General features: G+C 28.8%; 1 protein-coding gene across 1 annotated transcript; it reads right to left on the bottom strand.

The window, feature by feature from the left end:
* Window positions 1-10,797: 10,797 nt before the first annotated feature.
* LOC124840389 (stress up-regulated Nod 19 protein) lies at window positions 10,798-12,953 on the bottom strand. The gene is made up of 4 exons (XM_047316440.2): window positions 12,840-12,953; window positions 11,699-12,544; window positions 11,461-11,613; window positions 10,798-11,368 (listed from the first exon to the last, which is right to left on the bottom strand). Exons 2-4 carry the CDS (start codon window positions 12,542-12,544, stop codon window positions 11,081-11,083), a joined length of 1,287 nt encoding a protein of 428 aa, XP_047172396.1. The 5' UTR covers window positions 12,840-12,953; the 3' UTR covers window positions 10,798-11,080.
* Between the last annotated feature and the right edge of the window lie 1,680 nt (window positions 12,954-14,633).

Below are 14,633 nucleotides of genomic sequence, written 5' to 3' on the forward strand. Positions count from 1 at the left end.
CATTGACAACTATATTGGATGAGTTTAAGTGCTGCAACCAAAATCGTGATGGAACGATGAACAAAAAGTAATTATTTAAAAAAAAAGGTTTTGGAGTCGTTTCTAGAAAAACTATAAAAAGTCATAATATAAGACATGATATACAAAAATCGAATTTTGGGTTTGGTAGTCTATTATGGGTAAGGAAAGTGTTAGCACCTTATAGCGCCCGCCTGAAGTGAGTACCTCTAATCAAATGTGAAAAATTGATGTACTTTTTAAAATGTTTATTTTTTTCCGAGAAATAAAAAAAAAATAAACAAAAATATTTTTTGGTTTTTTGGACTGACAAAAATTAATCCTCGAACATCCAAACCTAGAAACAAGCACGCTCATCAAACCGAAAGAATTACAAATAGTGGCAGGAAGCCTGAATAGCTTCCTCAAAAGCATGATGTAGTGACTTACTATTAAGCAATAATGTGAGCTAGCCTTTGGAGTAAATGTATGTAGATGTGATACCTCTTGGTCAAAGACGGAGAATCCTTGTTATTGAATTTGGTAATAAACGTACGCTTAGCAGGGAAGGGCTCCCCCAGACGCTTTACGAGACCGAAAGCTTCTTTTGGTTAATCGCCTACATATTGTTATTTAAAATGAGAAATCAGGGTTACATAGTTCTTTGAAAAAAACTATTTAAAACTTATTTGGATTTTTTTTAAAGTGAATGTGACAATAACTAACCTCGTTCCTATGTATCTCCATTCACAATGGAGAGAAAAGAATCACACAATCCTTACAAAATAAACTATGAAATGTTGATATTTTTAATTTTTGAAAATGTGTGTTTGTTGGCGTTTTTGGAAAAAGAAAGGTATCAAGCACTAACACGACACAAGCAGTCACACAAATACTCATACCCTTGAAAAACACATTTTAATTATTGATAATCCAAAAATCACACTTGAATTCCAAATTGAACAATCCATAATGCATTCTTAGATCTAAAAATGCATTTTGGGTTAACCAATCCAAAAATCATATCAGAGCTTCGAATTGAACAATATGGAATGCATTTTCAGATCAGAAAATACATTCCAAATTGATAATCAAAAATCACACGTGAATTCCAAATTGAACAATCCGAAAAGCACTCCAATTCGGAACCTATTCTATAATATGGAACATGAAATTGGAGACGTGAAATAGTTTTTATAGTCTTGCATATTGGGTTTATCCTCTCTCGATAAACATGCTTAATTGTGATTTTACAAGTGCACACACTCTTAGATTCTGTCGCTGAGTGTCACTTCTTTCACATTATAAAGCCACACCACATTGTGGCGGTGCCATGCAATTCAACGGTGGCGATGACAGTTTGTGTCCTCCATGCATCCTAGAGGTGACATCAGTAAAGCAACGTGAATAAAATCTTAGGGCAAAACTCCATCCCAATCACACAAGGGTATTAACATGTATGGGCTCTTCCAACTCATTGCGGTTTCAACTTGAACATGTAGATAAGTCATTTAGGTGTTTATCACTAAGTCATGTTCATTAGTCAACACGAGGAAAATGAAAGTAAACTTTTTTCCAGTATTCCTACGATGGAATCACTAATGATAATAAGGCATTAGAAGAGTACAACTAATGTTCGATACAATTGGTGATGTCAAAGACTTTTGGAGCGAAAGGATCATGAGTTAGACTAATATATTGGCCAATATGGTGTTGCATAAGGTGTTATAGATAAACCACTTCTTTTCATTACTAAAACACATGTGAAAAGAACGTGAGTGGCTTCCTTTACATGTAAGCACCTTCAGTTTCACGAAGAACCGAGACCAAAAGTGTGAACCAAATTTCAAAAATACCTCTAAAATTTTTATTTTTTTAATTTTTTTAATAGGCTTTAGGTAGCGGTTCTTAGAAGAATCAATGTCATAGAATAATTATTGCTTATTTTTTTAAATAATCGAGACAATATGTGTTCATAAGGTTAACAATTCGCGAAAATTCAAAGACCTATGTACAATTTTCTTCTTTGTTGATCGCGAACCAATGTTGATTTGTGCTTTGTCACTCCGAACACCCTGCTTGTCTCCAACACCGTCGTCAGTGGTATGAACCTGTCCTCATTGGTCTAAAGTCGTCCCACACCTCTTCTTTCATTCGTGAGCGCGATTCTCCGTCATTTGTGGTAAGTTTTTGTTGCTTCGTTCATAACCTCTTTTAGGCATTTTTTAGTTTGTTTTGGTTCTCAAGACTAATATGTTGTTTGTATTTGTGTCCAAGTATTTTTTTTTGTGAGATTTTGTATCATTCCAAAACGCAAGTTGTTGCACCATTCTCCATTGTTGTGCGCCTTTGACGTTCCCATGTTCCTGTTATTATGTTTAAAATTTAGTTTTTAATATAAACATATAAGTTTATATAATTTTGTAGTAGGTTGTTCATTTTTTATATGTTGAATATGTGATTAGTTGTATGCTTAAAAGTATAGTTGTATTAGCCTGAGTTTTCCATTTAAGATTAAATACAAAATTTATATATTGTCTCCAAGTTTTTTGAAGAAATGTATTTTTTAAAAATGAATATAAGAGAGGAGACGGTAATAATAATTTGTAGTATTGAATCTTGAATTATCTAGTTGGACAATTTAAGAAGAGTAATCACTTTTTCATAATTTATTATTGCATATAAATTTTAACATACATGTCTTAAAATTCGTGAATATTTATAATTTTGTTTTATAATCACTTTCATTTCATGTAACCTAAAGACCAATGCGTAATGTTGAAAAAATTTGTGAAATTTTATATATGTTGTTTAAAATTTATATGTTCAATAAACTAAAGAAAGTGAATCTTCTTGAATAGAATATGGTCAAATCTTGAATACAAAAGTGATCATCAAAGATTACTAAAATTTTGTAAACAAATTCAATATACATACGTATGTATCGAGGATTAATTCACCATGCATCAATGTTGAGTATGAAAGAGGGGTAGCATAATTTATACAATATGCGCAACGTAATGAGGGTAGAAATGCTGATGACGTGAAGTTTATATGTTCTTATGTCAACTGTTTAAATGAGAGAAAGTTATACAACATGGACATGACATGATGAATTAATAGACTTTCCAATTGTCTCCCAAACTGAATACGTATTAGATTGTACCATAGAAGATTGACTAGAAGAAGACAAATTATAGGACATAATCCACGATGTTGGCGCATAAGCTATTGTCCAAGCATATGTGTATGAGACGATGTCCACTGATGCAAAAACTCATTTGTATGTCGGTTCAATTAAGTTCACACGATTGTCAGTGGTGTTAAGGCTCATGAATTTGAAGGTGACCAATGGATGGATCGATAAGAGTTTCACAAAATTGTTGTTGTTGAATGAAATGCTACGAGATGGAAATACACTACCCACTCATAATTATGAGCAAAGAAATTTTTTTGTCCAATGGGTATATGGAGTATAAAATGATACATACATGCCCAAATGATTGCATATTATACATGAAAGAATTTTAAGGTTTATAAAATTGTCTCAAATGTAGGTTATCCTGACACAAGCCAAAAAAAAAAACAATAGAGATAGTGGTCAGATAGAAAATGATGGTTCCGCTTTGAAAGTAGTTTGATATCTTTTATCGTGACCAAACTTAAACGTTTGTTTGAGAATACCAAAGATGTTAAAAATCTTATATGACATGCAGATAAGATAACAACTAATAGACTATTTCGTAATCCAATTGATTCAATGTAATAAAAAGATATTAATAATGAAGTTTCCACTTTGATAAAAATGTTAAAATCTTCAACTTGATTTAACTAGTGATGAAATGGATAATTTAGATAAAAAATAAGAAAAATTAAATTTTTAAGTAGACCAATATCGTTATATCGACTTAAACAATCTCTTAAATTGTCTTTTGACAAAAGTCTTATAACTCGATATTATTTATTTTCTAAAAGGAAGTTGATTTAAAATGTGTTTAGAAAATAAAATAAGTTGTGATTTAAAAGTGTATACATATTTTGGAGAAGGAATACGTGTCTAGTGCCCTAGAATTTACAAATATAAAAATATAATTACTCCTTTTCTAATATATTCTAAAACTACGGACGTTAATAACTATTTGGAGAAATATTTTCGTATAAGATAAAAATTAAATATTTCTGAACTCTTCTGAAAAAAAAAAACTATCTTTTATTGGCTTCTTCAAATATAGTTTTTACTCATAAATAAATTAATTTAGCGTATAAGAAAATTAATTTAATAATTTGTTCTTAAATGTTTACGACAAAGTTCTTTTAAATAAGTCCTTGATGTTTGAAATGTGAATTTAAACTAAAATTTACTCTTTAAAATAGCATATGAGAACGGTTGCCCACTAAATTAAAGTAAGACTTAAGTTATTTTCCATTGGCTTAACCAAAGAGGATGGAATGTCCAATGGGAATAATATGGTGATTAATTTACGTTCTCAAGGAATTTATGAGACTACGATATTATATTAATACATTAATTTAGACCTACTTAAAAACTATAAATCCGAATTATAATATGAGAACAGTTTCTTATTCATACGTTGTTTTCAAATTCTATCTCTACAATAGGAGATTTTTTTCTCAAATAATAGCAAAACTCTTCAAAATTCGTACTGATTCGATCATGCAAAGAACGACGTGTGGAACTCTCTACCAGAGTTTCCATTTTTGGTTTTCCTATTTTAAAAGTGTTCCCATTTCCATAATGGAACCATTTGTTTGTTTTTGTTGTAGCCCGTAAGCGTGAACGCTCAACACAGTTAGAGTTGTTAATTTGATCATGGTTCATGGGTAAACTTTAGCTTATATGGGAATATGCTTCTTTTTGGTAATTCTTCTAAAAAAAAGTCTCAAACCTAAAACATCTATCCTGTAGTTAGGGTTTGAATTAAGGAAGAATTGTCCATTACAAAAGACTTTCATTACTTTTTAGAAATATATTCAATATGAGTTAAAAGTGGAGCAAGTTAATTTAAACTGAAATTTGAGATAAATTAATCTAGGTTGAAAGTCAAAATGGATTGACTCAAATTGAAAATCCAGAAAAAGCGACGTAAGGCAAAAGATGGGATGAGTTGAACTATATTGAAGGTGAAAACTAACTAGTCCGGATCAAAGGTTGAGATGGATCAGTCAAGGCCATAGGTCGAGACAGAGAAATCTAAGTAGAAGGTCGAGACGAGCCAACCTAGACTAAAGCTCAAGACAGGTCATCCTAGGTTGAAGGTCAAGATGGACCGACCTGAGACAAAGGTTGAGACAAGATGACTCGGGTTAAAGGTCAAGACGAGTCAACTTGGGCCAAATGTCGAGACGGGTCATCATGAGCTGAAGGACAAGAGGGATAGCCCACACAAAAGGTCGAGAGGGGCCTGTCTGAATCAAATGTCGAGAAAGGCCAATCTAGGCCAAAATTCAAGAAGAGCTGATGTGAGCCAAATATCAAGATGGGTAGACCCCGATCGAAGACCAACCTAAGCCAAAGTCAAGACAAGCCGACTTGGACCAAAATTTGAGAAAGGTCATCTTGAGTCGAAGGTTGTACTAAGTCATCTTTGGCTAAAGGTCACGAGGGGTCACCTCGCGCTAATAGTCAAGACAAGTTGTTCTTGGTCGAATGTTGAGATAGGTGATGGAGGTAAACATGGGTTCTAATTTTTATGTTCATTAGGCTTAAGCCCCAAAATCCGTAACATCACAAAATATCAAGTTTTAAAAGATTTATCCAGTTGTGTGACTTATGGCAAGTGAACCAAGTTTGAATCAGGGTTATCGTACCACAAGGATTTAGCAAGCATATTGGTTGTTTATTTTTTAGTTTTTGTATTTGAAAAAGATTGATAGTAGCATATATTATATAGATTGAGTGAAGTACAAGATATGAGTGGATTTCATCTCATCCTCTCCCACTACACCATTATTGATCTTGCCTATGTACTTAAAAAAATCATTCATTTTCTCGGGAGTGCTCTTTAAATGTAACTCTACATTCATTTCTAGCACCTAGATACTAAGGTAATCAAACTTCAATAGGATTCTTAGTGATTGCTAAAATGAATCATTTGTATTAAGATCAGGACTTTATAACCAGCTAGAGCTTTAGATCTATTCCTAGCATCTAAAAGCATAAAGAGAACTAGTTGAACTACAACTCAGAACCAATTCCCACTTGATCCTAAACCAGTGAAATAAAACAAGTGACCAGTTCATCCAACAACAAAAACATACTAATTTACAAATAGATTAAATGAAAGCATAAATACATATTCAAGAAATAAAAGTATAAAGAATTAGAATTGATTACATCCAACTTAGACACGACAAAGTTTAGCTACTCGTATCATATTGTAACATAACTCCAACAACATCTAGACATAAGATCTACAATGAAAGCATCTCTCTGAGCCTCACAAACTCATTCCTACTCTACTACTACAAACTTGATCTTCCATGTAATGCCTGAAATGAGGACACGAGGTCTATTTTTATAAATTATTTAGGATACTGCTCAGCTACAATTGTGCTTAAGCCGTAGAGGTTTTATTCAGGTCTTTCTAAACCGCCTTTCTTAGGGCTTAAGTTCCACATTATGAGCTAAAGTTGTAAAAGTTACATTCCAAATATTTTCAATAGTGGGTGCTTAAGGTTTCCTTCCCATGAGGGTTTGCTCTTGTGGCTTTAGCCTCATGCTCTCGTGCTCCAGCCTCTAAGTAACTTCTTTGAGAAGAAGTCTTCATGGCTTAGCCGTAGGTTTAGTTCTTGAAGTTTCCCATTATGGTTTGCTTGTCTAGCTCAAGCTAACTCTTCTACTCAACTGCACTGGTGTTAGTCTTGTCTAAAATTGCTTGAATTTTATCTATTTTCTTTAGTTTTTCACTTTGACTCCCTATTAATATCAAGAATTGTAAAACGACCTAAATAGGGGTGAATTAAGCATAATATAAACGAAATCAAAACAAGATAAGTGTCAAAATTATTTTAAAATTCATTTAAATTGGACATTTATGAATGAGCTAGTTTAGACGAAGATCATGATGAGTCAGTCCAAGCAAAAAATGAAACAAACTGACTTAAAATGAAGTTTGAAACAAACGAGACCGATTCAAAAATCGATTTGAATTAAAGTTTTGATTTTTTATACTTGTTATTGGTTACAAGTCCAATAATATATTTTAAAATAATTAACATTTTGTTTATGTAAAAAAGAAAGTTTATGAGCTAACCATGATTCAGAGTTTATTTTGGACATTTTAATATTGTGGAATTTTCTAATAAAAACTTTTTTATCTTATAAACTTTTTTAGTCATAAACCATATAGATTAGCATAAACCATATAGATTAGAGTTAACTCCTGTAAAATAAGGCAACACATACCCAACACTTTATTTGAGAAGAGAAGCTTTTTGAATGCAACGATTTATTCTTCAAAATACCAATAAAACCACAATTTATAATTAAGATTCTTTTAATCAAGACACTACGAATAATCAATATATAAAACTAATTGTTGAAATATGATAAAAGTGAGTTTAATTACTTAAGCGAAATTATAGGAATTCTCATCTCATAGTCCGGACAAATGGGAATGATAAAAGAAAAATAAATACAATAAGCTTAATTTTTATTATTAGTTCGAAATTTATTAAAGATAAATACATATGTATATATTTTTTCAGACTATTTTTTTGTGATAATTATTGTAAGTTATGGCCTGTATATGGATACAATGTAGAGATATAACCAGAGGTTGATTCTAATAGTATTAAAATGAAAATTTTAATTAAAATACAATCATTAACGTTTCTCTTTGATAATTGTCAACAAATGTATTGGAATTGAAAAAACAAAGGTTAATGTTTTAAAAATAATAATTGATTTAAAGATTTGAACAAATGCACATTGCTTTCTTGATAATGCTACTATGATCTAGAAAGTAGAAATGATGTTGGCATGAGCAACTTTGAGACACTCAATCTGATAAGTGGCCTTTTCAATATGGTAAGTACCTTTCATCATAAATGAAGCTTATTTTTCACCAAATTTATCAGCTATTCTATTTGTCCCATAACAGCACAATGCTCAAGATAAGATATTTTATTTTTCTCTATTTCCCAAGCCAATGAGAAACAGATTTTATTGTTTTGTATAAAAGTTTTTAATCCACCAGTTATTTTAGAAATCCAGAAACTTTTTTTAGGTGATAGTTTTTGGTTTATATTTTATTTTATTTTATTGCATGAAATGTGAATGTATTTATTAATATAGGTTGTGGAGCTAACCTAACTAAAGATGATAGTTTGTGATTCAATAGCATTCTTATATTTATTTAAAAATATATTTGATAGAATTATTTGTGAACCATGTGCAAAGAATTTTGTTCCTGCACAACCTTTGCTTATATGTATAAATAAATTGATTTTCACTTTCTTTATACATATTTTTTATTTTTTTATACATAAAATATTAATAATTAATTAATTATTATAATAAAGTAATATAATTATAATAATTTATATTTCATTTTAATTAATTAGCACTAATTTTATTTTATTTTATTTTATTTCATTTTAAATTATTTTTATGATAAGAATATAATGGTAATTTTCATTTTTATTGTCACGTTATTAATAATTAAATTTTATCCTAAATCATTCATTTTTTACTATCTTCCTCTTAATCCAAACAATATCATTTTTCACATTATTTTTTTCAAATCCACCTTAGCAAATTCATATTCAATTTAAATACAGCTAAAATTTAGTTTCTCAGCATTTAAAAATAATAAAAATATAAATTTTTACTTTATCCTTTCACTTTATGTTTAATTAAGTTTTATATGTTTTTATTAATTTAGGTATTTTTAACTAATTTGTTATTAAATTATTTATTTAATTGAGCGGATGACATTTATTTTTTACTTTAAGTTATGTTAATTAATTTTATTGTTATTTATGTGATGTATTGATATTATTTTATATTAGTGAAAATACATAGATTACGATAATAAAAAATAAAAAATAAATTATTGTAAATTTTAATATTTTAATTACGTTTATATATATATATATATATATATATATATATATATATATATATATATATAATTAGTTTGGAAAAAGATTACAAAACTTTTGCTTTTTAGTTGGCGGATTACTTGACTCAAAAGAGAAAATATATGATATTAAAATCGATTATGGCAGACAAAGTGAATTGATTCCTTCATTTTTCTTATATATAAATTGATTTTTGATTTCTTTATACATGTATTTTTAATTTTTATATATAAAATATTAATAATTAATTAATTAATATAATATAATATAATAAACTAATATATAATTATAATTATAATAATTATTACAATAATTGTATTTCATTTTAATACAATTAGTACTACTTTAATTTAATTTTATTGTAAATTATTTTTATGATAGAAGTAAAATGTTAATATAATTTTATTAATCTATGTCGCTTTACTTATTAACTTTTATAATTTTTTATCTCAAATCCTTATTTTTTTTTTATCATCTTTCTCTTAATTCAATCAATATCACTTTTCACATCCATTTCTCTTCAAATTATTTTTTCCAAATTCATATTCAAATCCAAATAGGGATGAATTTTAGCATTTTAAAATAATAAAAATATAAACTTTTACTTTATCCTTTCCTTTTATGTTTAATTAAGTTTTATATGTTTTTATTAATTTAACTATTAATTTACTAAAATATTTATTTAATTGAGTGGATGACAATTTTACTTGAATTCATGTTAATTAATTTTATTGTTATTTATGTTTTCAAATAATTTTATTGTTATTTATCTAATATATTGATATTATTTTATATTAGTAAAAATACGTGCATTACGTTTGTTATGATAATAGAAAATAATAAAATTATTATTATTGTTGTTATTATTATAATTATAAAATTGAAATAATTTTTATATTTTCATTGTAAATTATTTTTATTTATTTTACGGTAAAATAATTAAGTTTAAAAAATAATCAAATTAAAAAAAAGGGTTAAATTTTCTTAAAAAAATAAACACTTAAAAAAAGTGAAATTGATAAAGCAATTATTTTAATTTAAAAAATATATTTATTGAAGGGTAAAATTGGAAAATATATATTTATTGGAAAATTGAGAAATTCAGATAAAAATGTTTTTGTTTAAGTTTTATTATAAATTTTAATACTTTTAATTAAGTTTTTATAAACAAAGTTTTAATTTATTAAATATTAAAAAAATTATGTTTTTTCATTTATATAATTATATCAATTGACATCGTATCATATGATTACTTGATTTCAATCTCCTGGAAAAAGTAAAAACATAAAATAGCATTACGAAGCAAGTAAATCAAGTTGTAAAATAGAAATGGTTCTCATTCATATTTTATAAATCAATCTTAATCTTTATCTAAAATGTCAAGTTTAAACCAAATTATTCATACTTTTTAGCTAATCAAATTATAAGCATTCTTTAAAAAAAATAAAGAAAGAAAAAAAAAACTCTTTTACTCATCTTCGTTGTCTCTTGTGTTACCAAATAACTGCTTAGAATTCTTAACTTATTTTGCTAATATTCATGCCAAACAGTGTCTATGACGGATAATGATTTATGTAAAAATATTGGGCATCACATAATTACTATAATACGCGAATAAAATAGGATAATACACTTATTTTAAAAATAATACGTGACATGGATATTTAAAAGCATATTAAAAATCTTAAAACATAATAATACATAAACAGATTTAAATTACAACAACATACCTTAAACATTCTGAAAATAACAAATTATAAAGTATTATTATCTCAAAAGTGTAATTTGGGTACTTCACAATACATATCACAGAAATATCAAAGAGTATTGATATATTGAATACAAATACATAAAATAAAACAAGTCGAAGTATCATAAGGAATACTGACTTAATAATACAAAGGACACATAAACACAAATTATTGATAATCCCATTTCTACATTCCTTAATCTAAAACTATCTTTCACTATTTATGTATCAAGCAAATAAAGTATTTATATTGGTAAAGAATGAAGAACGAGTAGAGTGTCTGAAGTGTTGGTGTGGAAGTTGTTCTGCCACCAACAGGTAGAAAAGCCCCATTACTCCAGTGTGACCACGACTGCTGCTATAGTTAGACTCTAGAGTCACAGTTTCACCATCCTTTATTTTTAAAGAACCTGGTTTTGGATAACATGTAGTCATTCCTACAATGTAGTTTTCCTCATTTCCTGCATCTTTTCCATTTCCATACGTAGGTATTGAAGAACATATTACCCTTCCATCCTGAAAATGTCATGTAGCATAATATTCATGTAAATTAAACTTCTGATCCACATCAATTGGAAATTAACAACGACTGCAACATTGAATATTACCTTTCCATATAAACTTGATCCAATACCACCTGAATGCTGGTGAGCAACACCATAGATGAGATAACCACCCTTTTGCATGGGGAAACTTGTTCTCTTAACATGAACACAGTCCTTTTCTTCACCAGGGCTGCAAGATTCAACATTGTACTCGGTCTGTAACAAAGTTTTGCATGTCAATTCTACGATCTAGTTTATGTTTTATAAAATTCAAGTTGATACAATCTACAAATTCACTTACCAAACAATTATGCTGAGGAATGGCTCCTGAAGAATCATCTGGTATTTTGAAAGTATCAGTGACATCGAATATGTAAATCTTAACAGGCACTATAAACTTGTCCCAATCAACCCACTTGACAGTGTATCTGAGATAGAGAGTCCTCTTTGGGCCATCAAAACCTTCCCTCAACATGCACTGGGTTTGATCGTAGCAACAAAACAAACCTCCTTTGTAGTCTGACCTGATAGGCTTCCCATATTCATCCTCTGTAACATTGTAAAGGTCACACCTGCATTCAGTACACCCCAATTTATCCACCACACCGCGTGTATCAATGGCATGGATATTCAGCATCCATTTCTCCTCATACCCATCTGGAATTTCTGCTGGATCACCCACAACTATCCCAAAGGGATCAGGAACATCCGTAGCTGTTCCACGTGTTTCGGATCCAAGACCGTAGTATTGTCCCAGCGTATTTCTCTGGCATACTCCGCTGTTCCTCACCAATACATGGCCAGATGGGCGAAGCAACCTATGACCATCGTACCTTGTTTGTGTTGTCACATGTTTTGGTTCGTAGTATCTTTCGACAACCCAGTGATGCAGATAGGTTTCATGGAGAGGCACTTGGTTCCCTGATTCATCAACTACTTCCGCGTTGAAACTCTTAAGAGCTATATGACCTCTGGGAAAATCAATATCGTAATCATATTTATTAGCAACCGATCCCGGTCCAAGCTCAAACTTGGGGGAAAGAAGAACTGCTGTTTTCACGTTACTTTCCAACTCCCCAAAAGCACCACAAGTTGTGCCCAATATCACCACAAGTATCGTCAACGGCATAACCAATTCCATTTTCATCTGTTAACAAAAACTTAATCAGTATCTAATTATCCATCGATTAAAGAAATTGAACAGATGCAGATTCCAAAGAAATGCACTTATAATATAATTATTCAATCAGAAATCAGAGAAACTTAGATTTAGACACACAGGGATGGTATAGTCCTCTGAATTTGAGTCACTAAATTAAGCCAAAAAAGTTTGCACAACAAAATTCAAAAGAAGAAAGCTAATAAACGCACTTATTATGAAAAAGTGAACATCATTATGACAAAAAACCACAGAAAAGTAATTAGGAAAAATATTTGCGTACCCTACGTAAGAGAGAGCTTAGAAAACCCCACTGTCGAAGGCTTTGTTTAAATAGCTTAAGGTAGCAGGATCACAGTGTGGATCCATTTATTAGAGCACACTTGTACAAATTGTTCACTCAACTTCATTTATATAAAAACAAAATAATACATATATACACACACACGAAATTGAATTGAATTTCAGTAATTTCTTTGTAAAATGAACTCTCAGATCCAAAATACTTTTAATAGGATTAATTGTAATTTAAAAAATAAATGTTTATTAAAATGTGTAATTTTAAATACTTTCTGGATTAGATTTTAAAATTAAGTGATAAGATTAAAATAAATAATTAAATTTTAGTGAAATTGAAATCAATTTTTCACCAAAAGAAATAAATAAATTTCAGGTTGAATGTAATTAACATGTGTAGCAAGTTGAGAAGTTGAATTGCATACCTCTAGCGTTTATAGATAAAATCACCTTGAATAGAATATTGGAGGCTTTCACACTTTGGGAAACTGAAAATTTGACTTTCTTTAACTACGGATTCATTCATGTATCTTCGTCTTTGTTGGTATGGGACCCAGTAATATATATGGGACAAATTATTAAATAAACTCTTTAAAAGAAAATAAATTACATAATATGAAACTTTTGTGTTTTATATTTTAGATGGCAAAATAAACTCCGTGGTAGTCTCCGACTTGGACACCGACTTGTCAATGATGGTATTAATTTGCAAGCTTTTCTAAATTAAAATAAAAATAAAAATAATTCAAAAAATATTTTTATATTATTGTTTAAAATATACCAATATATTATTATTTATAAAATAATTTTTAATTATTAATAATAATACTTTTAAATTATTTAATAAAAAATATTAATTAACTAAATATTTACGTAATTTATTAATAAGCTACTAGGCGACCATGTATTCTTTTTACCTAATTAAAAAGTATCATATGGGTCCGTATCATACGAATTATTTTCCAAAATATATTTATTTTGAAAATTATTTACTCAAATAAATCTACTGTCATTTTAATTTTTAAACTAAATCATATAAATTTAATTTATTTTATTTTTATTAATTAAATACAATATTTTATTATTAAAAAGGATTGTAAAGTGAAAAAAAATGAAACTTTCAAAATATAATTTTCATATTTTATATGTAAGGACACATCATGTCAAAACTCTTGTTTGGCACCAATGTAAGGATACATAATTGCAAGATCTGAATGCTGAAACCGAATGTGAAGTTTCGATTTTATATAGTGATGGTTTTATGTTTATTTTTCTGTCACTTACACTGCAGTCATGCATGACGTATTATAGCTATACGTCCAAACAAGATTTTAAATTTTATCGTTTTATTTACTTTTCACAGGTCATTTGGTAGAGATTTTCAAAGGTAAAAAGATTGATATCTTCCACGGTGTGGTGTTGAAATATATTAGTCCTTTCAAGAAGGACATGCACTAGATTATGATTTTAAAATATTTTTAATGGAAGGTTTTGTCCTATTTAATTAAGATTTGACATGACCTTTCACTAAACCGCTTTATGCCACTTAATTATGATTTTATAATAATATATATAACTAAAGTTTTGTATTGATTTTATCAAAATTTTAAGAAAACAAGTACAACGACATGTGACAGTATTAAATTAAGACTTTTGCAACAATTTTTTTGGTTTTTCAAAAACATACAAATTCCAACGGCTACTTTCATATGATTTCTGTTAAGTTCAAGCATCAAATAGTTGTATTCAAACTCTTACACTTTTTTTCTTTCTCTTTCTT

Source organism: Vigna umbellata, chromosome 1 (assembly GCF_029865625.1).
Source record: "Vigna umbellata cultivar VRB3 chromosome 1, Vumbellata_1.0, whole genome shotgun sequence".
Lineage (NCBI taxonomy): Eukaryota > Viridiplantae > Streptophyta > Magnoliopsida > Fabales > Fabaceae > Vigna > Vigna umbellata.